We start from the raw sequence: 26606 nt of genomic DNA, 5'->3' as shown, positions 1-26606 counted from the left end.
CTTCAAAATCAAGCCCTAGGGTGAAACTGTGATTTTGGTAAGATTTAGGGCTGAATTCAACTAGAATACAGGGCAAATAATATTGAATTTACAGAGATCAGTTTAAATAAAAAAAACTTTGATCGAAATTGACTAATTGAAACCCAAACTTGATTTTAAATCAATTTTACTTATAATAGGCTAGAAGTCAAATGTTCATATCACCTTAAATTCTCCTTACACTTGTCTAATTTTTCATGAGATGCCTTCGAGTAACAAAGCATAAAGCATGATGCCCTTACATAAAGGTTAGGCTAACCCTTTAACTTGTGACATGCTTCATTATGTTAGTCAATCTAACACAATTATAGTAAAATATATGTTAAATTGAATCAAAACATGATCACACTTTAAATAATTAACACAATAATCACTCAAATCTTGTTTATAAGTAACATTATCCAAAGCCTTTCTTTGCATTTGCTTATTCATAGATATGTAACATTACATCAATAAAACCATATACACCAAAAAAATAAGTATTAAATTAGGCTGGATTGATAGTCCTAGGCTTCACACATTTGGATTATATCGGTGATGAAAATAATATTTCATAATAATAATAAAACACAATCGCAATTTGGGTTCCCACATAATTTATTACAAATATAATTGAAATAGTTGAGATTCTTCATTGCCCACCAAACCCTAACCTGAATCAAGCTATTTCTATTATTGTACCCTAGCTCAAACAATTTGTCTCCATCTATACACATATATTACAAACATATGTTTGGCTAGTATTCAAAGAAAATTGATAAGATAGAATGTGAAATTTAACCAAACAAGCACATGATACCGTTCTAGAAAACTTTATAATTTCCGTCATTATTGGGATATCCAAAATTTTTAAATGGGTTTTAGCTATATGACATTAGTTTGATACACTTAACATTTTTAAATGAGCTTAAGTCATGTGATATAACTATAATATTGTTATAATGGTTTGATCGACGATTAAGCTATAATTTAAAACTATTAACTTGATTCAACTTTGAATTAATTTGATGTAATTATTAAATCAAATTTAATGATAATTCATGCCAAGTCTGGCATCAATTTTTTCTTCAATTGATCGATTCGATCCGAATTTTAAAATATGATATGAAATATTTTTTTTTAGTTTTAATAAGATAAAAATAGAGATTAAAATTGAGAAATGATACAAGAAAACTAGTTGTGTGATTGAAGATGTCTTTGAGATTTAATGTTTTCTTTTTAAATTGTAATGATGTTGGTGGCATTTTTTGTACCTCTTTTATTGGGTTCTTTGAAATGCTTTAGGTTTTAGGGCCATTCATTGTTGTTCCATATTGACAGGCTTTTGAAAAAGCAACTTTTTCCCATTATATTATATTTATTTACATTCAAATCTTTCCAATTTCTGTTGAAGTTACAAGAGTTTATTGGCCCCCCCTTCTCCCCCCTCAACCAAAAAAAAAGAGAGTTATTTAGGAGATCTTAATTACTAGCTTCAACAGAAAGAGAATTTGATTCCAAATTTTTCTTTTCACTTTTTGCTACCTTACTTGCTGATTGCTTTTCTACTTTTACTAATTTGACAAAGTCTCAAAAACTATGATTTGAGGTTTCCATTAAAGGTTAGAGATAAGAGAATTTTTTGATTTAATTGAGTTAGTTCGCTAGATTGATTGGGTAAGAGTTATTGGTTTTTTTTTTTTTAGGTTTAAATCTTAAATTTTAGTTAAATTATTAATATACTTAAAGTTAATACAATAATATATCATATAATATTAATTTTAAAGATAAAATTATTATTTTATTTATAATATTAAAAATAATCATTTGATCCAAAATTTTAGTTGGCATTACAGTTGAATGGCATTGGTGGGAAATGTGAAACACAGATCCAAAGGCGCGTGGAGGATGTTAGACAATTGAAACTAGATGAGCTATCTTAAGGTTATTATATAGGCCAAACGACTATTTTCCACCCAAGGTTTGATGTTTTCTCAAATACCCATCCTTTAACTATAGAAACATCAAACACCCACCTATGAGCAGTTAAAATTTTCTCAAATACTCTAACGCCTGAAAATTTTAACTGCTCATAGATGCATGTTTGATGTTTTCATAGTTAAAGGATGGGTATTTGAGAAAACATCAAACCTTGGGTGGGAAATAGTCATTTGGCCTATTATATATATTTTTTCGCCAAATGACTTTGTCCCACCCAAGGTTTGGTGCACACTATTTTCAACCCATAGGCTATCAAAAATTTAAATATTTACCTACTTATTAAATTTTAATATTATTATTAAAAGTAAATTATCACTTAAAGATTTTATTTTTAAAAAAATCTTTTTCTCATTTTAGTTTTAAAAACTAATAATTTTTTCTCTAATATTAAATTTTATAGATGTTAAAATAAATTTTTTCCTTCAAATATAGGGTTTGTATAACTTTCATAATTTTTCATTTGACAATCAGCCCTTCAACTTTCTAAAAATTTAGTTTTAATCCACTTCACCTTTAAGTACTAGATTACTATTGACATCCATCTCTCTCTCATATCTCTACCATCTAATGCAAAAGTCGAACGAGATCGATCGAGATATGGTGGATTCTCGCTCGATCTTGATTGACTTTTGTGTTGAATGACAATATATGATAGGGAGATAAATGTTAATGGCTTGTGTTGGATTGTGGATATGTTGGAGATGGAAGGAGAAAGTTGTTGACGACAATCTGGAAACTTAAGGTGAAGTAGGGGTGAAACTCAACTTTTTTACATGGCTAGGGGGCAACTAAATAGAAAAAATATAAAGATTATACAACCCTTAGATTTGGGAGAAAAAATCAATTTTTAAACTTGAGAAATTTGAAGTTAAAAGAAAAATTATTAGTTTTTAAAACTAAGATAGAAAAATGATTTTTTTAAATAAAATTTTTAAATGATAATTTTATCTTTGATAATAATAATAATAAAATTTAACAAATAGATAAATATTTAAATTTTTAATAGATATATAGTGAAACAGTAAGTTTGCAACAAACCTAGGTGGGAGATAGTCGGTTAGCAAAAAAATATATATAATGAGCTTAAGATAGTTTATCTAATTTCAATTTTTCTAATATCCTCCACGCGCGTTTCATGTTTCCCACCAATGCCATTCAACCATTAATGCCGACTAAAATTTTCTACATATTAGTTATTTTTTAAAATCTTTTCATTACATTTTATTCTTTTTCTATTCAAAATTCTTCTTTTCTTTTTTTAATGATTATTATTTTTTAATTATTTAAATGATCAAACTCAATTTCAAAGTAATTATCTTAAATTTGTATTGAATTTAAATTAATTATTATTAAAATTTGTTTCTATTTAATTCTCCTCTAATCAGTATATAATTATTTTTATTGAGATTATTGTTACGTTTAATAAGATTATAAGTATAAATTTGTTATAAAAATATGTAAATAGTATTTTTTACTATCTATTTATAATAATAGTAAATAATACTTACTAATAATGATCAATATTATTGTAATTTAATTAGATCATAATAATGGAAAATGATTGATATCAAATTCGAATTGATTTTTGTTTAAGTTCGAATTGGTTTGAATCTATGTTATTATTCATCTTATCTATAATCTTTGAATGATATTGTATTTAAGTTTAAACAAATTTAAACTAGACATACTAAATCAAGTTGATGTCAATTTGAATTTATCTTTATTAAAATTATTAATTATAAAAAATTAAAGGGATAATAAGGTATTAAAATATTATTTTTTAAATGAAGAAATTAAACTTTTTTTTAATTAAAAGAATTAAACTCTCAAATTTTTATATTGAAAAAACCAAATTTGTAAATTTTTTTAATTAAAAATACCTAAATAATCACCTTGCCTGAGCTACATTTAAAACAGAAGAAAAACAAACCAAGCTTTGGTACTTCAATATTGAAGTACTTAAAGTTGGGAAAAAAATACAAAAATAAGTATAATAAGATTACAGTTTCAAGATTGATTGAACTGAGATACATTGACTGATAAGAGAACTATTTTGTAAATACATGGCAATGACAGAAGACGAGGATCAATGGAGTTAAGGTGAAGTCAAAAGGGCAAAAACAGAAACGGTGGCATTAGATTACGTTTTACGTTGAAGTATACTTGTCTGTGACGTTGGGAGAGAAGATAATGTAAATGCTGTTGATGCGCGTGGGTAAAGTAATCTTAGTAAGATCCCATTGAAGACGGGTCAGATACTTTTGGAAATTGTTTGGTTGTTGTCTGAGTACACCCAGGCGTCTGCATATTTCTAAAGTACTTAAAATATGTGTACCCAAAAAGCATGGAAGGTAGAGAGAATCTAGAAAATGTGAAAAAATTGCCCATATCTTTCACATCCTCAATCAACCCCTTTATTAATTAAATCCGATATTTATTTGGTTAAAGAAATCATCGAACTTGAGCCAAAGGTGAAGCAAAGTATATAGAATATAATAGAGAGAGACTACAAGTTGACAAAATTCAAGTCATTCAACTCATTGTATCAGTTGTTGTTGAGGGGGGTTCAGTTCTCTCTCCTTTTATTTTTCGGCGCTTTTTTGTTTTTTTTTTGAGAAGAAAGATCCCATTTTTATCATCTGGGTATGTGGGATCTCTCTATCTTGTTATCAGGTACTGGGCCAGTAGATCTTAGTTTGCTTTTGTTCTTTTGTTTGGTGATTATGATTGGTATGACGATCTAAGCTTCTTCTATGGCTTTTTCAGGTGTTTTGACTCATGGTCATGATGATGATGACCATGATGATTTGTCATGGAGGATGATTTGGTGAATTCGGGAGGGAGCTTTGATAAAAGGGGTGGTGGAGGATATAGTTATGAGGTGAAATTTTATTTCTTTTGGGTTGATCGTTTGTTGTTAACGGCTGTTGTTAGGGTCTGGTTCATCTTGTGATGTTTCTGTTTGATGATTGTTTAGTGGTTTTTTTTTCTTCTTATTCTGAATTATGATTTGGGCAATTTGTCTTATGCATTGTGTTGTTAACAAGGGTTTCATGGTGTTAGTTTAATTGTTTCTTTTGTTGGGTGTTTTTTGTGTCTATTTCTAGTTTTTAGCTAAATTTTTTCCATTCCTTATCTGAAAATCTTGAATGGGGTTCTGGAATTGGGCTAAATTGTGATTTTGCTAATAGCCATTGTGTTTCTCATAGTGAATTTGCTGCTTGATTTTCTCTGTGAGCTTCTGCTTTATTGCATTGCTCATGACTCCCGAGTTCAATCCTTATGGAATGTAGAATTCATTCTCATTCTTGATTATAAGTTCCATTTTAGAAGATCTGCTTTAAGATCTGGGGATCATCATGGGAATTAGTAAAAGTTCAGTTCGTATTTGCGCCTCTCTGTTCGTTGTTTAACTTTCAGAAACAAATTTTTGGTTAAGCAATTTGTTATCTTGAATCTCTCCATCAAAATGAGTAACACATCTCTCTCTGGTTCTTTTTCTAAGTACATTATAAGTATTTTCTTCTGAGTAATTCCAAGGACTACTTTTGACCAGTTAGAAGATTTTTTTCCAGCTTCATAATATTTTCTTATATTTGAAGCTGCATCAAGTTTGCAAAGCAAAGAATTACTCTTATGGTTCCATGGATTGTATTAACTATGTTTCTCAGTCGAGTTAATTTAGTGCTTTTTTTGAGTCATATGCAGGAATGGGAACTGAAGTACAGTCTAAGATGTATCTACCAGGTTACTATTCCTTGAGAGATCTAAATGACAATACTGGCAGTGGTAGCTGGTCTTTATGTCAGCAAAGCAATACGTTTGGTCAGTACCATGATTTTTTCATGTCAAGGCAAGCAATAGATGTTAAGGAGGAACATGACAAGCAACAATTGAGGCAAACGATATTGAAGCATGAATCTATGTTCAAGCATCAGGTATGCTTATTAAGACTGAAGTTTTGTAATATGGTACAATAAACCCCTAGAGGCTCTCGTTTGTTCTAAAAGCTTAGTACTTGAGGCGCGGTAGTTGCATCACTTCTGAACTTATTGGTGTTTGGATCTTTTTTCAGCTCCATGAACTTCATCGTCTTTATCACATACAGAGGGACATGATGAATGATATGAGAAGCAGGGAATTAAACAAACATCTGATCCCGGAAAGACTATCACGGTCAAATCTTTATTCATCTGGATTTTCATTCACAGATGAAAAAGTTAGGCAGCATATTTCCAGTTTGTCCACGGTGGATTTGACTCATGGCAGACTGTCTATTTCTGGTGCTGACAGCTTCCAACGTCATTTTGGATCCATAAAAGAGAATACCATGCAGTCCGGTTATGGTCCTAAACAAAATGGATTAAGATTGACGGGCTACGAGACTTCAGAATCTGAAAGCAAGAAGCATCAAAGAAGGTTAATTGATCTTGAACTTCCTGCTGAAGAATACGTTAATTATGAAAGGGAAGGTCAAGGGCTTTCTGGAGTGTCAGTGGGTAGTTGTTTCCTTAGCAGGGACCATGCGATGACTCCTGAAAGAGTTGGGAATTCATCTTTTCACTCTGGTGATGGGCCTAGTCCGAGTTCATATATGAGGAAACCCCAGGGACCAAGTAATTTAAATGAACATGTTAAGGTTAAAGAAGCATCTGTCTCAGCTTCCACAAATGTTCTGGGAAATATTATCTGCTCCAACAATGAGATGGAAAGACGGTTTCCATCTTCGTATTCACATTCTAGCTTTCACTGCTTGGATAATAAATTATCCCAAGATCCCCACAAAGGAAAGGAAAGAGGGGTCAGCTTTAGCAATTTGCATTTAGAGACTGAAAGGCAACAAAATGGGTGGCCAGGGTATAACCTTGAAGCTGGTAAGGCCTAATTTTGCACTGTTGGTTTAAATTTATTGCCTTCTAAATTTGCTTGAGTTTGTAATTCCAGTGCTTCTGTCTTTTATCAGTCTCAATGACAAGTGCTGATACCCTTTGAAATTATGAACTGGCTGATAAAGAACCAATTGTTTTTCCATCTTGATAATCGTGTAGAAGTAATTATATTTTGATGAAATTGCAGAGAAAAAGAAAATGTAAAGAATAATGTCTAGAAAAATAAAACCTAAAAAAATGTTTACCTGCATCCTGATAAATAGGAGAATGATATTCCGAATGCCATTTCTACAACTTGCATTTACCTCTAAGCGGAATCTACTTCCACACTGAAGTGAATATGTATATATACATAAAGAGTTTTCTTTTACCTGGCTGAAAGGTGACTTAATGTTCATTGTGGGCAAGTATGTTCCAAATATGGCTTTATTGTTCTGTGTTAAAAGGTGCCATTTTGCTTTATTAATTTGTTTTTATTTGTTTTAGTGTCACCAAAGAGAGGATAAGTAGTACCAAAAAGTTGTTTAATATAAACTGATAGATTGATTTGGCTTCTTATAGGCCAAACTGGAAGCAATGGAGGTCCATGTCATGCGAGTTATTCTCGAGAGGATTTACCTGCAACTGCTAAGTCACAGCAAGTTGAACCTAGGAACTCCAGCTTTTCAAAATTCATCTTGTCTGAAGAAAAGAAGACGGAATCACATCAGAAGAAGAAAATTTTTGGTATCGAAATATGTGAAAGTAACAATGGTGCATCCATTGAGGCCTTCCGTTTTCCTAATCAGAACCCACTTATTCCTCAATCTAATACGGCCAATTCTGATTCATCCTCCATTTCTTCTTGGAAGAAGCTTTATCCTGGCTCAAGCCATAATGTGATGACGGTTCAAGGACACCCCTTGGTTAGCGCCTTTACTCAGTCAAGTAAGAGTTTGGTGACATTGATGCACAGCCCTGACCCTGTTGGACACAAATTGGGTGTCAGTAGCAGTTCAAGATCTGTCTCAAACACTAGAGCTGAAGCATCATACCAAAATGAATTGTGCTTTGGTTCTCAGTTGGAATCCAAAGAGTCATGGGTTTGCCGCTCATCAAATGGATTTGGTCACCCAAATGTCATCAGTGACAGTAGCTCTGCTTCTGAACATTTTGCTCAGCATGGTCCTAGAAACAACTTAAGGGATTTAGGCTCCATGATGGATTCCAAGTTTACAGAAGAGAAGAAAGCAGATGCAGTATCTCCAAATAGTTATCAGAATGATTCAGTTACATATGTTTCTATCAATGGGACAAAGAAGCAGAACCAGCAAGGAGAATTGCCTTGGCTTAAGGCAGTTCCTTCATGCAATGGAAACTCTTCTCAGATGAATGTAGATTCATCGCAAAACTATTCCCACCAATTTGTTGATAAAACTGAAATGATGAGAAAGAGCTCCTTACAAACCTTTGTTCAGGATTCTTTGTCAGCTACGTGCGCCCTTGATGCTGAGCACTGGAAGACTGAAGTTGGTGAGTGTTCAAGCAACAGGAAAATTCCTAGGTTCTCCCATTTTGAAAAGCCTTATAAATCTATGGATCTTGCTACCCCTATTTCCCCCTTAAAACCAAGCCATCTTGTTGCTGTTGATGGTATGAAGGCCAATGATCCAACATCACCTGAATATGGAAAGCAGCATAAAGTGGAGGGTCAGATGGAGAAAGGATTAGTTAATCACAGTGCTGATTCAAGACATCATATTGATTTGAATTTGTCTGTTGTTGATGAAGAAGTTGAAGAACTGGCTCAACCAACCCTCTTTTCTTCAAGAAGCAGTCAGAAGATAGCTCTTGAGATAGATTTGGAGGTGCCAGCAGTTGGAAATGAAATGGAGATAGATTTGGAGGCGCCAGCAGTTGGAAATGAAATGGAGTTGCCTCCTGGGTTTGAACATTATAAAAGCAGCAGACTACATGTTGACAGCAGCAAACCTCCTGGGTTTGAAAATTCTGATGGCAAAGTTCAAGGACCTGTTAACTTGCTTCAAGATGTATCTAAGGAGCTGTACGAAGGACTAAGACAGGTTGCAGCTGAGGCTTTAGTAGCCATTTCATCAGCTTGTGTGCCTAATCATGATGATAGCTGTTCTCAGGAATCAGATGATTTTCCTGGAGATCCCCTTCATTGGTTCGCAGATATTGTCTCTGCTTACAAGGGTGATGTTCAGAATGAGGTTGGATCAGTTTCAGTGGATCAGGAAAGTGTTCTTGAACATGCTTTTCCTATTGGGATGGATTACTTTGAGCTTATGACATTAAAACTGACTGAAACTAAGGTAGAACAATGCAGTTATGAGCCTGAAGTTTTTGAAAACTCAAAAACTGAAAACTTAATGCCTAAACGACCCCGAAGAGGTCAGGCAAGGAGAGGGAGGCAAAGGAAGGACTTTCAGAGGGACGTACTTCCTGCTCTTGCTTCACTGTTAAAGAATGAGGTAACCGAGGATCTTCAGACAATCGAAGGGCTGATAAAAGCCACTGGTGGCAACTGGAAGTCAAGTTTGGCACTGAAAAATGCTGTGAAGAATGGTGGGGGCAAGAGAAAGAGGCGATCAGTAGGTTCTGATTCTCCTCCTAATGACCCTGCAGCTTGCCTACCTCAGATTGAGCTACCTAAATGTAGCGAAGTGGCATTGGAGGAGAGAAACCTACTAGGATGGGGGAAGAGGACCAGACGTCCACCACGACAAAGGTACCCTGTTGGTAGCCCTCCTCTCTCTATAAAATAGCCAGAAACAGAAAGAATATTTGATTTCAGAGAATCAGAATTCTCTTGGCTTTGGTGCCAGCCGGGGTTTTCCATTCCAGGGAGATTCACTTTGTACATGCTTTCATTTCTTAACCTTAATTTGGTTTCCCAGTACCTTGAGTGAGTTGTGTGTTTCATCATAAATAAGTTTCATTGTTCATCTCTGAGCTTAAACTGAAACTTCACGGCTTAATGTACTATAATTGCAGGAGTGCTCCTGAAAGTTTGGCATATAGCAAATTTTAGATTCTGGAGTTGCCCATATTTTTCCCATTGACATGCTTTGTTAGTTTGTTTACCAGCCATCTTAGCAGCTTTTTATCCTTGTGTCACTAGTGAAACTCATCTTTGTCTAATCATTGACTGTCATTGACTAGCTATATTAACATATTAAACAGTCTCTTATCAGTAAATCATCTAGGAGCCTAGATAAGTCTCTTACTTCTAAACAATAAGAAGAATTTCACAAGGTGGTTTGTTTCTCCGGCACTAACGAGATTCTTTTTCTGTTCTCTCCCTTGTCCGTCAAGCGAAAAGGATCGTTTTCTATCTAGTCAAAATAATGCTGCTAATAATTATTCTGCTTTAGTTAGATTAGAATAGTAATAAATTGTGAAAATTATGTCTAAATTAAGAATACTCAGACAAAGAGAAGCAAGATTGAGATAAACACACAAGAATTATACTATTGGCAAAAATCAAGTCTTATTATATTTATAATAATTAATAATATATCAATGACACATTCAATTATTAGGTCAAATCATATTAAAAATTGTTTTTATCTTTATATCTCATTTATCTTTTAGTGTAGTGAATAAAAAATTTAATTAGCCGAATTTTTACTATTGTTTATTGTAATTTATTTTAAGCAAGAATCTAAATTAGGTAAAACATTTGGCAATGAAAACACCTTGCATTGACCCAACTATATTTTTGTGTCCTTGATAATTGGACTTACAAGCAGAATCTCACAACCCCATGTGTGAAAAACAATTACGTCAATAAAAATCTCGAATAAGATTTTGAGTCAATAAAATCAACTCATATGTGATATTGAGATTGACCATTCTGAGATAATGATTTTGGGGTTGATCATAATTGAAGATCTCATATCATGATTCATAAATTGTAATTGATTATCTGTTGATGTTGTTTCAAAGAGTGCACTAAAGGCTTTAACTGGTATAGTTTTCTTTTCCAGGAAACAGAGAACTTAGAACTTTCATTATGCAACTCCAGCAAATAATAGTCCAGTTTGTAAACTTCCTGATATTGACTCTTTTCTGGCATGCTAATAGTTGTTATAGCTTTGATGAGATTAGATAGCCATATACTTGTATGCTTCTATCAAAAACTAGTTTTCTCTTCTTCTGATTTCATGTTAAATTTTCGCTATGAATGAATAATGTAGAGCAAACATCATCAACTTCATTCTTTCTTCCACATTTTGATGAGTTCAGTCAGCCCCTTCTTAGAACTCCTATGCAGTTCTATCCGATTCCCCGCTTCTTCTCTAATGCGCATCGCTTGCGATCTCAGGAACTCATTCCCCATCATCTGCCTAACTTTTTCTGCAATCTGCTCCCTCATTACTATCTGCTCACCTCCCCAGCCCCAACTTTTCTCCCATATCCCTAATCCAATACTTGTCACCAGATTTGCATTGATTTTCTGGTCTCCATGTTGAGGCCATGCTAATACTCTAACACCATGCCACATAGCCTCAGTCACTGAATTCCAGCCGCAGTGAGACAAAAATCCACCCACTGCAGGGTGTTTCAATATGCTCTCTTGGTTCACCCAGTGCTTCACTGCCACTCCCTTTTCTTTAACACTCTCCATTAGTTCATCTCCTATTACATCAACCAGTTCTTCGCCATCTTCTCGATCAACCTTCTTATCTTTAACCACCCACAAAAATTTATAACCACAACCCACCAATCCATTTCCCAGCTCTCTGAGTTGTTCCCTTGAGATAGCGGTCCTACTTCCAAAGCTAACATACACCACAGACCCTGCTGGTTGATCATCAAGCCATGTTAATGGTTGGTTGTCTTCAAAACAGCATGGTGGAAGCAGCCCAATGGCAGTCACTGATGGTAATCCTTTTATAACTTTACCACCATTTAGTGCTAGCAATGAACTTTGCTCAATGCTATCTAATGTGTTCACTAGAATTCCATCTGATTTTGTCATCGCTTTGCCATTCTCTATAATATAAGTCTTCAAGAGATTATTTGTATCTTGTAAAAGTGGTGGGGGAATCCATGATCTGGGTGTTGCTTCTAGACTTGGAATCTTGACACCATCCATTGAACCAGCTAGTATGTGGAAAGACACAAAAAGTATCAGCATTGTAGCAGATGATGTGAAGAAAATGAAGTTGGGAATTTTAAGAGCTTCAGTGATTGGAACAACTGCGGCTGTCAAACTCATGTCTGTCACAATTGCAGAAGGGGGTGGAGACAATGAACGGAGAAGGGAAGAGAGGAGTTGCGACGACTGTCGAATGACTTCAATGTGGCAGTAAAAAGGGTCATCTTCTGAACCTGCAGAAAGATTGTCAAGTGGAAGAAGATGAAGTTTTTCCTGACTAATTTGAGGGAAGGCTGAGAAAAAATGACACAAAATCTGAGACTCAGCTAGTGAGACTGGTGGCTCTGGAGTGATGAAGGTGACCTTGACATTACATGAAGCAAGTAAACCGGCAAGACGAAGGAAGGGTGTTAGATGCCCCATTCCAGAGCTTGGAAGGAGAGTAATATGTGAGGAAGGAAGAGGCCCGAGTTCATTGGTATCTGCCATTTTTAGAGTTCTAAGATGGTTTGGCTACAGAGTGTATTGATGATCAATCCATAACGAAAGATTTATGTATTTATAAGTGTGTTTGGTGCTGAGTTTGAGTCAAATTTGTTGAAGAAACTTAGTTTTGTGGTTAGCATGCACTGAATTTGCAAAATGTGTGAAATAGAAAATTAGTAACTGGTCAGCATTTCTACTTGAAGGCCAAGAAAGATTGACAAGAAACAATGCTTTTTCTTTTTTGTTTTCCTGGGTGACAAGGCCAGACTTAATTCATATTTGGTTTAAACAAGTTAAACTTGAACTAAAACTTTAGCTTAACTCGAGTTCGAGGGTTCATCGACATTGTCACACTGAATCTTGTCTTGCCAACAATTATTCTTTTTTTTTTGTCATTTTTGTTCATCGTTAACAATTCTTCTACTTCTTGTGATCGAATTTAATCTCTAATTAGTCATTTTAACTTTAAGTCGAGTTTAAACTAACTTTTGTTTAAACTCCACTTTTAAAAAGGCTATTAACAAAATAAATAGTGTTATTATAGGGTAAATAGTATTATAACAAGATAGACAATGTTGTTCGACATGGAACAATGTCAAACTAGAGCCGAGCTGTCGAATGAGACCTTCAATTTGAGTTTAACTCATTCAAGTCAAACATAAATTTAAACTTGAGTCAGTTTGATTCGAATCCACCCTTAATGATAGATGGGCTCTTGTTATGTTAATTATCCATTAGGTCTTGTGACTATTCTCAAATGACAAAGCAAAAGACTAGAGAACTTCCTGTGAATAAGTTCCTGCTGGTTGGTGGGTAATCAATGTTGATCCAGGCTGTGGCTGTAGGTAAAACTAATCAACTTCACAAATTGCAAAGCCATTGCTCGAGAAGCTTTGCTTCCCATTACTTATTTCATTCCAAAATTTTTCACCTCAGTAACATCAAAACACTCCAAAATTTTTCACTTCATACCATCTAAACGTGATCATACATCATTTCAGTATTCTGGTCTTACAGCATCACGAAAGGAACAGCAAGAGTGTGATGACCTTAGCCCACAAGCATGCCAGGCAAAAGGCTATTGTGTCATGCGAAAACAGATCAAAAAAATCAAATTCAAGCTAAGAATTGAATTTGTTTTTTTAAACAAACCAAGTTTGTATCAATCCAAATATTCTAGCTCAACCTGGCTTGGATAAAATCTAAAGTTGAATTATTTTTTAACTGAGTTTAAATCACAACTCAAATGATCTCAAACTGAACCTTGTTGGGGTTTGACCTAGACTGAATCCATTACTAAATGTAACCTTATAGAATAAAATATTCACAGATTGTAACCCAGTAATGAGAATCCTTCTGGAAAATTACCGCAAACAATTCACAGACCAAGAACCCAACACAAACATGGAAGTATTTGAACAAGAGCCAGGACACTAATTTCATGAAGCCAAAAAAACCCAGATGGGATTTTGTGAATTTATGCTCAAAGATGCGATATGCCATGCCGATATGGTGATTCAGCCATGGCTGAAGCTCAAAACCCCTCTTGAAGAAGTGTTACATATTTGCCTGGAATTCAAGTTTGTTTCAACAATACAATAAGATGGCATAGAGATTGAGACACAAAAGACTCATACTTTTTAATTAAGAGAAATCTGTACCTGTTGTAACATTGCACGTAATGTTGTATAACTTCAGAGGATCAGGAGATATCAAGTCTTGAAACAATTCTATGAAAATAACTGTACGTAATGAACCTTTAACAGGATCCCCGTGAATCTTTTCTGCTTTTGTGAATCCAATTCACCATTAGAAAATCCATTAAAGTAATGATAATTTGGTCTAATCAATCAACATCTCATCATTGGTTGTCTGTATTCTATCCTCCATGCTCTGAATGTTTAAGCCTGCTCCACGCCTTTTTAATTCTTGAGATCTCACAAAGTCCACGATTCTTGCCTTCAATTCTTCATCAGGTATCAACATGTCTGCTGTAAGATGGGAACGATTGAATGGATCCGTCTGCAATTAAAAGAAAATTACCAGAATATTTTTTTTACTATTTTCAATTATACACTCCATAAAACTAAGCGAGGATGCATACACTATCACTGAGAAGATGCCTTTGAATAACTGGCCTGTCCACTGTGATCCTTGATGAAGGTAAGATTACTGGATCCTTCATCAAAGTATACTGAAAAAGCAACAGAATCGATGTACATTTCAGTAATCAATGTGAAGCGGATCACCTACATAAAATAGTAACAGTTACAGCTAAAAAGAAAAATTACTTGGATTGGATCTAAGAATTCATCAGGTATCTCTCCAAGGGTGGCTTCCGCATCAATAGCCTCGGAAGCAGCAGCTTTAGCTTTTGCACCAAGCTCAACGAACTCCTGAATAACCCTCCCATCTTCACCAATTCTACGAAGCACAGCAGCTGCAGCACCAAACAACTAAAGTGGGATTGATTTGTTAGATTGAGTTACTTAACCCAAATCTCATGAGACAAAAATAGCGAACTTGAATAAAAAATTATCGTGAAAGCTTTGACTAAGCTGGATTACCTGCTCATTGTATGATCGACCATCACCGGAGATAGCAGCTGGAAATATGTTTTGCGCATCACCCCTTGCCAAATGGACATATATGTGGACAATCTTCAAATATATCAACAGAAGTTTATTAAGTTAGCTATCCTTCAGCCCATAACAATAAGAAAATTGTAAGATTCAGTAGAGAAGAGAAAAGATATCATCAAATATGCAAATGATTCAATAAATAAACATTAACCTCTGCAGAAAGTACATATAGTGACAAACACAAGAAATCGCTATGTGGATAACATGCTAACCATGATTCCTAGATAGAAACAAGACAAGACAAGAAACAAGTAGGAAAAAGACCCAGATCCCTTTAATATATCATATAACAAACGTTGCATTTCTTTTACTGTGTAATCTCAGAATGCAAATCTGTGTAACCTTATGTTTTATTCCTCACTCCCAAAAATTAAATAACGAAAGAACATTCAACCAAGAAAAAAGTTTAAATGCTAACCTGCTTCAGCAACTGCTTTGGACGGAATTCATACTTTTCAGGGTCTTTAAGAGTAAGAGATTTTCTTTGGGGACCCACAAGTTGCAACAAAAAATAATTGAGCATGCTGGCCACTCTTTCAACCTGATAAAAAAAGGGCAGAAACTTAGGTTCATTGAATATCAACTGTAGCTTTCGTGTCCTTGATTCTTAATAGCTAAAATATAACAGTGAACAGGAGAAAGATTTTACCATCTCAGGAAGTAGGAAAGGAGACACAATCTGCTCAGAAGTGAATGCTAACATGCTCACATCCTCATTGGCTAATTTCATATCAATTCGTATAATCTGAACACACAATAATATTTTTTATAAAGTTTGTGAATTCACTACATACAATACAGAAAAGTAAATAGTCACACTAACATTCTCTTGTGAATGGAACTGCCGGGTTCTCTCCTGCCTCTCTTGAGCTGGTCTTTGCTCCCATTCTGTTGTGTTTGACATCTCAGCTTCAATCTCTTTGAGTTCCAGAATTTTGTTAAGACTTTCATCAAGAAGATATATGCTATCGTTGATGAGGAAGTTCAAGAAATTCAGATAAACACCCTTTTCCTCTTCCTTTGCAATCTGAAAAATATTACAGTTAACCAAGCCAAGGGTTTGTTTATTAAAATAACAGAAGTGTTAACTTGAAATCCCCAGTGTGTAGGTAATGAATAAGAAAACTACCTGTGTCCACGCATTACGGTGACTAGGGACTTGCCATAGGTACTCAAGAAGTTCAGCAATATTGTGGCGAATGTTAAACTTATCATAGAACTGTGCAGGACAGAAAAGAAGCTATTAATAGACAAAACTCAATAAAATAAGGGTAAACAAACATCTGTGATTGTCAAAGAAACAGATTTAAAAAAAAAAAAACAAGGGAGTTAAAAAATTAAACAAGTTAACAACTGTCTCATGAGTAGACACACAACAAATTAAAGAAACCAACAATGAAGACTAACCACCTAGTGAGTACCATGACAATATTGACCCAAGTCCCAATGCCAAAACTAAAGATAATGATGCTTCATACTTGGCATAGAATGGCTCCTACATGGACCAACCTTGCAATACTGTTAGACATGCCATAGAACATTTATGTGTATACTCTGCAAAGATTGCCCTAGATTACCCTTATTTCTTTAAAGTCACATACACTGTTTAGATGGCCATCATCCTGTGTAACTTATGTGAACTGGGAATCACCTGTGTGTGAGAGCCTGTGAACTCAATGTCAACATATAACTTCAACAGATTCCTCACAAGATAGTCAAGAGACATTTGATGCCCTTCGAATAGAGTAGCTGTGGCAGATGATGAGCCACTGCACACAATAAATAAATGGCCAAAATTAGCTAATAATCCAGTTACCATAATTCGGCAGAAATTACCGCAAAATATATCCAAGACATAAAATCACCTTCCACGGGGCATCCAGCAGTTCAGAACTTCAACCATCTTAGCTCTGAGATAAGGGTTCCTGATAAAATTTGGACTTGCCATGAACATAATAATGAAGTTCATAAAATCATCCTGCCATACAAATCAGGAGAACATTTGTCATGATGAAAATGAGTGATTACAAAGGGCAAAACTGTTGAATAAAGAACACAACCTACCAGCAAGACCCCGTCCAACACTTTTTGAATCCGTGAGGCAAAGATAAGCAGTTCCATTGCATCTTCCACAAAATGCTCAGGCATACAAGCAAATTCCATTGGGCAAGTTGATGGCAAAGGCATTTTAAATCCACCAACCAGGTCAACCAACCAAACCACCATTAATCGATAGAACGAAAGTGCATGCTGAATAAGATCTGGATCCTTTGAAAGAAAAATAAAACAAATAAAATATATGACAAAAATGTCAGTAGGAGAGAGAATTTCTGGTTGAACAAGGCATAGAAACTACGAAAAAGGAAAAAAAAATAAAAGTTTGACAACCAATAATTTAATGGGGAAAAAAAAAACTTATTCTGGCACACGAACTAAAAGGCAAATAATAGGTATGCATCTGACACACCAGATCAATTGACGCACCAATAAACCTTATTGGCATGACCATATTCCAAAATAATATGATTCAAACCTTGGTCAAATTACTCCAATGCTCAACAAGAGTTAAAAATTCAACAGAAAAATGTAAATGTTATTAACCAACACAGAGGTTCAAAGGTACCACAGGAGAGTAAATACACTGCGAGTGTTTTTGTATGGGTTGAGAGGAGAGGAAAAAAGAGACATGATATACCCTTAAAATCTGAGCCTCGTAACAAAGTTTTTCCTGTGAGTACAATTCAGTTTCTTCCTCAATTCGTTTTATATCCAGCTTCAATTGTGGAGTCAGCGTCTGCCCTTGCATGGCTCTTAAAGTGGCAAGTGTCTCTTCAGCTCTTGAAATGTCCTGGATAAAATAAATAATTAATAAGTTATTTTCCTATTCGTCTGTACTGCAATGCATACTTAAATAAGTTAAAACAAAAAAAAGAGTTCTGAAAGAAATAATTTTGTATTCAACACTTCCCCATGTAGAAGCCATGCAAGCAATATACCTGAACTAGATGCTTAAAGTCAGAAAATGCTTTTAGCAGGCCCAAGTTGAGCACCCTTGCAGTCATAAAGAAACATTCACAGATAAATGTATATTTAGATTTTCCTGCACCGACATTTGATGTTAGCTTCACATTCTGGAGAGAATGTTCAGATGCAAAGCTGCTGGAACTGGTGGCTTCTTGAGATCGTAGCAATCGATTCTCACCATCACTATATAGTCCAGAGACATCTGTTTTCCCAGGACTATCTTTATTAATCCATTGAGCAACTTCTTCTGATGATGCATGAAGAGCAGTCAACTCTCTGATATAGATTCAAAAAATGATTAGAAACATCAGCAGTTATTACATGTATAATCAGATAAAGATGAAAATAATTGTTTTCTACAGATAAGGCCCTCACTTTAGATCCAAACGACAACCGTAGAAAACGTATTTGGGATCAATTTTATCCCTTTTAGTTAAATTTGCATCTAAGAATGGATCACAAAGCCGAAGCATGACAGCACTAAGGTTGACAAACATGCCAGAACTTGCACAGGATAGCGGTTCAACCTAAGAAACATGTTGCATAAGATGCGTGTTAAGGAAGATTGAAGAGAGTAATTATATAATAATGACATCAAGGAAGGAAAAATAACCTGAATATGGGCCCTGGAAGAATTTTTATTTATCACCTCTCCAAGATACTCAAGAACGTGCTCCCTTGTCTCTGTATTTTTCAGAAGAGCGAGAACAACATCTCCAAGATCCTTATATAAACCTTTCATTACTGTTTTTATCATGGTAAAAGACGATGACAGATCTGCTTGTCGACGAGTTGAGGCATCAGAAAAACACTGCTGGCTGGTGATTGCAAAGAGACAATTGATACATCAATAACAAACCCTTCTTCCACAGAAAACATTGCGTCCACAACCAGTCAAATAAATTGGTTCATAAGTAAATAAAGAAAAACATTCACAACACTTAACAAAACAAACATCAAGTTAATAAGTAAAACCTCAAATTTTCCATCTTTGATTTCTTCCCAAGTCAGAACAAAAAACGCCAGCATTTTGAGTGTTCACTCCAACTCAAAAACTTAAAAAATGCTAGTTTAAAAAGAGTTCAAAAGTATCACTCACCCAACATCAGGCTGGCTCTTGAAAATAGTATGATCAGGCAAAGCGCTGACATGAAAAAAGGGACCCAAAATACTTGTCATCTCTATAACTCTCCCATTCATATAAACACTCTTGGGAATCCACCACGGATGATTCACCAAACTCTTAGCTCCAACTGGAAAACTAATCAAATACAACAATGCCCTCAATGGCTGCTGAAAATTCCCCAATGCAGAAACATTCAACACACTTCCCCTCAAATTCTCATATAACCCTCTCAAAATCGGGTCCAAACTATCCCAATCAGCTTCATCAAAGAATTCCTTCAAAAACCCCGGAGGACACTGAGCCCCACTACCACCGCTACTACTTCCTCCAAACCCGTCCATTCCTCCTCCGACCTCCGAAAATATCAATGGCAACAACGGCGAAACATTGGAAACATTCGGTTTATTACTCTTCATCTCATCACTGCCACCAAAACAATCCGGATTCGCTAAATGAATTCTACAATAAGAAACCAAAAGCTTCTTCGCTTGTCTGAACACCGACTCCAATTCGCTACGTACTTTCTTATCCTTCATATTCGCTATCTTCTTAAGTTCCTCATGAGCGCGCCGATACGAGTTGATCAAATAAGTAAACGCCGGTTCGGCCGCGGGGAAGCTGCCGGAAAGCCGGTCGATAAGAATCCTCTCCATCAAATCACAAGACAGCTTTAGGTCTCTCCCTTCACTAAGGATTTCGGCGGCGGTCAATTCGAGGTAGACGATTCGAGCATCGGCAACAGGATCGGCGGCGTCGGTCAACCGGACGAGGAAGATTTTGCGGAGGATTATATCCTCGATTTCTTCCAGCGACCTCTGCGGCTTGTGCGTTGACATTGCGCTCCGATGTTAGTATTTTTGAGTTCAGATTTTTTTTTTATTTCTCGGGATACAAACGGAAATTGAGGGAAATTGAGAGAGAAAGTAAGGGGTTTTTAGGTTATCGATTCAGTGACTGATGGATGAATTGGAGAAGAAGAAATTTTGAGAGTGAAACTACGACGTCGTTAAGAATTGTACAAGAAAAAGATAACTCAGGTAGTTGTAGTTTACTTGATAATCAATCCAGGGAAGAATTCTCGTCATTCAATTAGGACTAGGATTTTATGGGCCAGTTTGGATCCATTGGGCCTACTGAATTTGGGCTTGGTTTAAATTTTTTTTTAATTTTTTAAAATTTGAAAACGAATTTTGACAAATGGAAGTCACGAGTACTCGGAAGTCTATCCTCATTGCTTTGTTATTGCGATGATTTAGCAGCGTGACAATTTATATGGTAGAATTACTGCTGTAACTTTATTATTATTTTTTTTTACCTCGGTACAATCTTTAATTAAGACAATAAGTTTAGTTAAGTATAATTATAAAGTGGAATCTATTAAATTTATCTAAAACTTTGAATTTGGCAATAAGTGGTTGTTATCCCATAAAGTAATTCTATGAAATAGAAATGAAATTCCGTGAATGTAGTAAATTGAGCTCGAATTTGGGTCTTTAGCTCATCATGCTCATAGATTTAAAAAAGTTTAATTTGAAACAATTAAAATGATATTATTTTGATTAATTTATATCAAAACGATATCATTTCAATTGATATTAACTAAATTATAGTATTAAACCGAACTCAATTCAAATTTGATTCAATATTATAATTTAACTTGAATTAAACTCTCTTCAAATTGAGCGAAGCTTATTGACCTTGAAACTAACTCGATTTTTAAGTCTAATCAACTTTAAATTGATTTTAACTTAAACTTTGCTCAAATTTATCTTGAATCTAATGTGTTCAATCCTGTGTTATCAATGTGAGACTTTTGGTACCTGACATAGAAGACAAAAGAACCTAAAATGTTGGGAAAAGATGTGCAAAATCTGGTCAGGAAATTTCCTGGAATCTTACAGGTTACGAATTATAAATGCTGTGACAAATATAGTTTACTATTACAATGGCTTCTTCTTCTTCTAATTCTGATTTATTTGTATTGTATGGATGGTATTTGAATCCTGTTAGAGATTGTCTAAATTCAGAAAGTGTGGATTCGAGAGACGGATTATGCAAATTCAGGAAATATGGATTCAAAATTTCCTATCGGCCACAATTGAAGCCAGAACGGGCATTCCTTTGGTTGTTTCTCCATCCCAAATGTGAAAAACAGGAAGTAAAACAAATTACAGTCTGAACTGGATTGTCAAGATGCATCACTGTTTGTTTTCTTCAAAGAATGTCAGGATTGTTTGGGTGTATGTATGTTTACATGTAAAAAGTGCTTCTTCAGAAAATTTGTTTTATTATTTGGAATTGGAAGTGCTTTTTGAACAAATACTTTTGTTTATTTAAATTAGTAGTCAATTAATAAAATAATAAAATTATGTATATATATTTTTTATATATAAACATAGAGATGTTATAATGTAATTTGGTAATTTTGAATTAATGATAAAATAATATCTAATTATATAATAACACATTCTTATGTGTACATATTTGTATATAAAAAATATGTACATATAATATTGCTTATTTGTAAAAGTACAAAGTCAATAGCATTAACCAGTATATTTAGTTTTTTAGCTCCTTAAATAAGTTCAAAAAGCTCTTTTGGCAAAAAGCATTGTATTTTCAAACAAACTTTGTCTTACACTCCATCATAGGAAATTTCCGAAGAACAAAAGTCATTTCTATTTTTATTCTTGTCTAAAATAAATACAAAAGTTCCAAGACTTCCATGGCCAAGTTCCTACCTAGAGAAAGGCAAAGAGCTTTATTGGTCAATGAGGATGGCTAACAGAGAATTAAGAATTGAAAATAGATAGCTAGCTCTTGGTTATTCAAGATGGTCATGAGGTCTAATTGACATGAACATTGCAGCATATTTGAGGAGCATGTTCTCATTGCTGCTGCCATTTTCAATCACAGGAATCACAGGCCCCCTAGTCCTCATCCTGTATTTTCTCCAAGCAAATTGGATGTTCACCGCCGCCCAAGTTCTCCAATTCGATGAGTAGTATCTTGCTGTTCTCTTGAGCCTCTCATTTGCAAATTTGTACCTGAAGTGATCTGTGATGTATTTGAGATTGTTTGCATCTAGGCCATATGCTTCTATAGATTCAACACAAACAAATGTTGCAGATGAGGCTGGAAGGCGGTCCAGGAAAGGGCGGCGAAGGCACCAGGAGAGTAGCTCATCGCCCAGAAAGCCTCCTGGTTCTAGCACACTTGTAGCTACCATGCCTTTGCTTAGGCTTTGGCTTCGTTTGATTCGCCCTCGGACAATGAACACCATCCTTGGAACAGGATCCCCTTCTCTAATTATCTGTTTTCCAATTGAACATAGAGAATTTTCAGCTCACTGATTGTGGTTTTTTAAGAGGGTTAAAGGAGTGAATTTAAAGTGTGCAAATTTTCACCTTTTCATCTTTGGAAAAAACTAGGGGCTTCACCCTGTCACATATGTTGTCAAGAATGAGATCATCCAAATTATGGAACAAAGGTACCTAACAGCCAAAAGAGCAATAAGAAAAGATAAATGAGATTGTAGTTGTGGCTGAAATAAGAAATAGATGCAGTTGGGAAGTTAAATTTGCATCAGTTCCTACCTTTTTAATGAGATCAAGGCAAAGATAACGTTTAATATCTCTTCTAAGGCCTTCTGGTAAATCTTTGATCAATTCCATCTCATCTTCTCCTCCCATTGTAGCCCATCTTTGACGTTCATAATGGCGAACTCTTTGCCTCAAGCGTGCTGGCAATTGTCTCCTTCTCATCCACCATTCCATGTCTCTACACCTGAGCTGCATTTTTCTCTTCTTTGCCATGACAGCATGCAGAAATACCTACATGGAAACAGCAGGTCCTCATTACTAGAATCACATAAGCTGCAATAAACATTTTCTGCGTTATGAAAACTACAATGAAACATTGAATATGACTTACCTGAATATTTCCAATCAACAGAGTGAAGAGCAATAATCCACTCAGCACAATACAAATGCTGAACATCACTTCTAGCCAGTGACTTGTTGGTTCAAGATCATTGCCAAAGGTGCTGTTACATATGCATAGAGGCCGGATAAATTACATTTAAGTCAGCATGTACATTTTCATTATTAACGTTTTGGAAAAGCTAAGACAAATCCTCATCGCCATTGCAATTTGGTTATTACAGTTCAAATTATAGAGGTAATTTTTTTAACCTGAGGGTCATGAGGCCCCAAAAAATGGGATAAAGGATCTTGACAGCAACAGAATTGCTTTCAATGACTGGAAGAGCCCACTGATAAATTCCATAATTGAAGGGACCATTAACATCTAAACACGTGGATTTTCTGATAGTTCTGGTTGAGTTACCACCACAAGAATTTCCAATTGCCCCTGCGGGGGCCAGAAACTGGTAGCAAACCTCCTCTGCGCATGAAAAATAGAGATCACAATGAGCCTTTCTTTGGCATTGTTGTCGAAGGCAAGAGACCACTTGTTGTATTGCGAGGACATACCAGCAACCTCCAGCAACCTGTGAACAACCATCAAAAAAACCATGAACAAGTTGTGAAAATTTCTGTGCTGTGATGACCATTTTTTTTAGGATAAGCAATGCGGCCTTACATGAGAGGCAATGAAGTAAGCAATGAGATTAAGGCCAAACCCCCACCAAATGGTACCAAAAATATATCCTGTAACTTTCTGCATCCTTCTCATTATCAAGATGCTATGGTAAACCTTGGGAAGGAACTGAAACAAGAAGATTAATAGGAGTATTGTCATGATCATCTTAATCTTCTCTTCCCGGATCAATTTCGGAACAACTAACCAAAACACTGCCTGCAGAGCCAAATAGAAGACACTTGTAAACAGTCAAAAACTTGATACTCTGTAAATTAACTGGCTCGTGTAATTTCATAAAAGTAGCATATGCTCTTGTTCCACAGTCAAAAACAGGTTCATAATCAGAAAAGTTAACTTGCTCCTGTACTTAAAATCCAGTTTCTACAAAAGGTAAAGATTTTAGAAGTAACCAGAATGAACAGTGTCCACCCGACTGGCCAACCAAATTTTAGCCTCTTTTTTTGAATTTCACTGAAAAAGCTTCCTATCATACCACCAGTATTGCACCAACCAAGATCAAATAACGATTGGCATTATCGTACAAGACCAAGATGGGGTCAGCGGAACCCACTTAGTATTATCAGTATCACGCCACCGTTAGATCACTCACATCATAACAACTTCAACTCTCATGATGACACTAACGTCTAAAAATACCCACTTACATGAATATGCATAAATCTTTGCCAACTTTCTGTAAATAAACAGAGCAATCAATTCTGTTTTTTTACCATGCTTTAAATGCAAATGGCAACTTAAGATGGAAAAGACAAGACAACTACTCCAATAATTAAGCGAGTGTAAAAACTTTTCCTGATACAGAACAAGCAAAACTAATTAATTGAAGGTTCCAATGTTCTTACCACGAAAGCTCCTATTTTTTAACTATTTACCTCACCGTTTTGAGTTCACTCAGTATTTTTATTAGAGAGATGGATTATTGACTCACCTGCGGAACGGGCAGGATCACGAACAGGTCGAACCAGAAGCCCCGAAGGGACCGGACGTAGTGAGAGGCGATGGCACGTGCGTCCCACACGAGTTTGCCGCAGCCGACGACGAGGGACTCTCTGGACACGTAAGCCAACCTGAACTGGAGCCACAAGTGGAAGAGATGAACCGTGTCCACACACGAGCGAAGGATTGTGACGATTGCGGCCAACGCCCCGTCCATGTAAAGGCAGGGGGCCCCGCCTCCTCTGCCAATCGACAAAGCATAAAAAAACAAAGGATCAACTGCCAGCGACATGCCACGTGCCAGAAGGAACGCCCTGTTCCACCTCTGAACGCGCTTGCTACGTGGGTCCAAAACAGTCCCGAACGGTCCCGATAACCGAGCCTGAGCCTGAGCCTTAGCCTGAGTCTGACTGTACGAAACCTTCTTGGACCGGGACCGAGCCTGGATTGGAACGAGTGAAGACCCGGCGGAGGCCTCCCATTCGGGCTGGTGGGCGTCGTCGCAGCTGGTGGAGTGGAAAATTGGAACCCCTACTTGAGTACAGGCGTAGCATTCAAAATTGTTGGTGATTGGGATGTCATCATTACTGTTTTCGCTGCCACCATTTTCATTACTTGATCTTTTACTCTGAAACAGTCCAATCCACCTGCATGAAGCATGTTAAAAAAAACCCAGTTCAGTATAAAAACAAAAAAAAAAAAACAGTTCTAAGATACAATCTTAATTCAAAATTTGCATCACCTTGGGATGGAAAAGAGGGAGTTGGGGTGAGAGGGCATGGCGAGAAGAGAGGAACCATGGGAGAGAGTGAAAAAGGAAGGAGGAAGAGAGTGAAGAAGAAGGGCAATTTGGGAGGATTTATAATGGAGAAAAGGATAAGTGTGTCACGTAGTCCATGATGAAGAAGAGGGGAAGAAGAGAATAAGAGAAGAAAAGTGCCAGCCACACACGAAACGTGAAGGTGGGGTTGCTGTCGTCGAACCAGCCATGGAGAAATAGGACCCACCACGGTCGAGTGACTACTCAACAATCTATGTCACCACCAGCCAGCCTAGCTTTTTGGACCACCACCCTCCTCCTCTAGTAATGAGCGGATACTCCCCGGGGTACTCTGGGACTCTTATTCAGTTGAATGAAAAATAGGATAGTCATTTTAGAGCCGAATCATCCAATTAATTGCATTATTTTTTATTAAAAGCTAGTAATATATATATTAGTTTAGAATAATATTATGTATATATATTATTATTATTATATATATTATATTAATTTATTTTTAATATATAAAAAATAATAATATATATAAATATATTTATATATTTAAAATAAATACATAAAATTTGAGTGATTAGCTTACCTACTAGGATATAAAAAGTTAAATTGGATATTATTTAACTAAAACACAATTCAATGGAATTCACTTAAGACTTAAACTCGGTAAACTTAAGCATTGCCAATTAAAGCTGACCCTTGAAAACGATAACTTAAACTTGGCGTAAAATACTATAATTATACCTCACAATTATATATTTATCTATTATTTAACATGCCCAAAATTAAAAGAGTAGAATTTTACGGAGATAAATCTAGGATTTTTAATGATATTATACTTGAATCAAATCACAAACTTACAAGCAAATTGGAATTGGAGGTACACTTATCATGTATACGCGCGCACGCGTGTGTATGTATATATATATATATAAAAGAAATCTTTGAATTAAACTAAAATTATATTTTCAATCAGCTTTTT

The 26606-nt window shown here is 35.5% G+C and overlaps 4 protein-coding genes across 5 annotated transcripts; 1 reads left to right on the top strand and 3 right to left on the bottom strand.

The window, feature by feature from the left end:
- The first annotated feature begins 4322 nt into the window (after nucleotides 1-4322).
- Nucleotides 4323-9958, top strand: LOC123206913. The gene is made up of 5 exons (XM_044624197.1): nucleotides 4323-4692; nucleotides 4786-4900; nucleotides 5728-5957; nucleotides 6095-6893; nucleotides 7470-9958. Exons 3-5 carry the CDS (start codon nucleotides 5730-5732, stop codon nucleotides 9674-9676), a joined length of 3234 nt encoding a protein of 1077 aa, XP_044480132.1. The 5' UTR covers nucleotides 4323-4692; nucleotides 4786-4900; nucleotides 5728-5729; the 3' UTR covers nucleotides 9677-9958.
- A 641-nt stretch (nucleotides 9959-10599) lies between these two features.
- On the bottom strand, nucleotides 10600-12529 carry LOC123206911 (UDP-glycosyltransferase 708G1-like). The gene has a single exon (XM_044624194.1). It carries the CDS (start codon nucleotides 12502-12504, stop codon nucleotides 11128-11130), a length of 1377 nt encoding a protein of 458 aa, XP_044480129.1. The 5' UTR covers nucleotides 12505-12529; the 3' UTR covers nucleotides 10600-11127.
- A 1163-nt stretch (nucleotides 12530-13692) lies between these two features.
- Nucleotides 13693-20328, bottom strand: LOC123206910 (probable ubiquitin conjugation factor E4). 2 transcript variants are annotated; one of them, XR_006500153.1, is made up of 17 exons: nucleotides 19267-20328; nucleotides 18781-18985; nucleotides 18543-18694; nucleotides 18140-18443; nucleotides 17839-17991; nucleotides 17208-17411; nucleotides 17009-17121; nucleotides 16795-16912; nucleotides 16273-16362; nucleotides 15967-16170; nucleotides 15793-15888; nucleotides 15562-15684; nucleotides 15069-15161; nucleotides 14793-14957; nucleotides 14606-14695; nucleotides 14163-14523; nucleotides 13693-14070 (listed from the first exon to the last, which is right to left on the bottom strand). XR_006500153.1 is itself a non-coding variant. In XM_044624193.1 (16 exons), exons 1-16 carry the CDS (start codon nucleotides 20127-20129, stop codon nucleotides 14344-14346), a joined length of 3153 nt encoding a protein of 1050 aa, XP_044480128.1. In that variant the 5' UTR covers nucleotides 20130-20328; the 3' UTR covers nucleotides 13693-14343. The 2 variants fall into 2 exon arrangements, 1 of the variants encoding a protein (XP_044480128.1); XM_044624193.1 differs by having other exon boundaries at nucleotides 13693-14523.
- Nucleotides 20329-21948: 1620 nt separating this feature from the next.
- On the bottom strand, nucleotides 21949-25758 carry LOC123206927 (cyclic nucleotide-gated ion channel 2-like). Its single transcript, XM_044624217.1, has 8 exons — nucleotides 25595-25758; nucleotides 24845-25499; nucleotides 23896-24111; nucleotides 23487-23803; nucleotides 23227-23338; nucleotides 22890-23126; nucleotides 22701-22787; nucleotides 21949-22606 (listed from the first exon to the last, which is right to left on the bottom strand). Exons 1-8 carry the CDS (start codon nucleotides 25630-25632, stop codon nucleotides 22118-22120), a joined length of 2151 nt encoding a protein of 716 aa, XP_044480152.1. The 5' UTR covers nucleotides 25633-25758; the 3' UTR covers nucleotides 21949-22117.
- Nucleotides 25759-26606: the final 848 nt, after the last annotated feature.

Source organism: Mangifera indica, unplaced genomic scaffold (genome assembly GCF_011075055.1).
Source record: "Mangifera indica cultivar Alphonso unplaced genomic scaffold, CATAS_Mindica_2.1 Un_0053, whole genome shotgun sequence".
NCBI classification, from domain to species: Eukaryota; Viridiplantae; Streptophyta; class Magnoliopsida; order Sapindales; family Anacardiaceae; genus Mangifera; species Mangifera indica.
This window is presented reverse-complemented; position numbering and strand designations above follow the sequence as displayed.

What these genes read in the sequence shown, in the direction of transcription:
- LOC123206910 (XM_044624193.1), bottom strand. Translation starts at nt 20,129, where the DNA reads ATGTCAACGCACAAGCCGCAGAGGTCGCTGGAAGAAATCGAGGATATA. An exon ending in ACGAGGCTCAGATTTTAAGG is followed by an intron (nt 17,412 to 17,838) that starts GTATATCATGTC and finishes TTTCTTTCAAAG; the next exon opens with GATCCAGATCTTATTCAGCA. An exon ending in GTCGATCATACAATGAGCAG is followed by an intron (nt 14,958 to 15,068) that starts GTAATCCAGCTT and finishes ATCCCACTTTAG; the next exon opens with TTGTTTGGTGCTGCAGCTGC.
- LOC123206911 (XM_044624194.1), bottom strand. Translation starts at nt 12,504, where the DNA reads ATGGCAGATACCAATGAACTCGGGCCTCTTCCTTCCTCACATATTACT.
- LOC123206927 (XM_044624217.1), bottom strand. Translation starts at nt 25,632, where the DNA reads ATGCCCTCTCACCCCAACTCCCTCTTTTCCATCCCAAG. An exon ending in TGATCCTGCCCGTTCCGCAG is followed by an intron (nt 24,112 to 24,844) that starts GTGAGTCAATAA and finishes TTGGCTCTGCAG; the next exon opens with GCAGTGTTTTGGTTAGTTGT. An exon ending in CTTACTTCATTGCCTCTCAT is followed by an intron (nt 23,804 to 23,895) that starts GTAAGGCCGCAT and finishes GGTTGTTCACAG; the next exon opens with GTTGCTGGAGGTTGCTGGTA.
- LOC123206913 (XM_044624197.1), top strand. Translation starts at nt 5,730, where the DNA reads ATGGGAACTGAAGTACAGTCTAAGATGTATCTACCAGGTTACTATTCC. An exon ending in AATCTATGTTCAAGCATCAG is followed by an intron (nt 5,958 to 6,094) that starts GTATGCTTATTA and finishes ATCTTTTTTCAG; the next exon opens with CTCCATGAACTTCATCGTCT. An exon ending in AGGGTATAACCTTGAAGCTG is followed by an intron (nt 6,894 to 7,469) that starts GTAAGGCCTAAT and finishes GGCTTCTTATAG; the next exon opens with GCCAAACTGGAAGCAATGGA.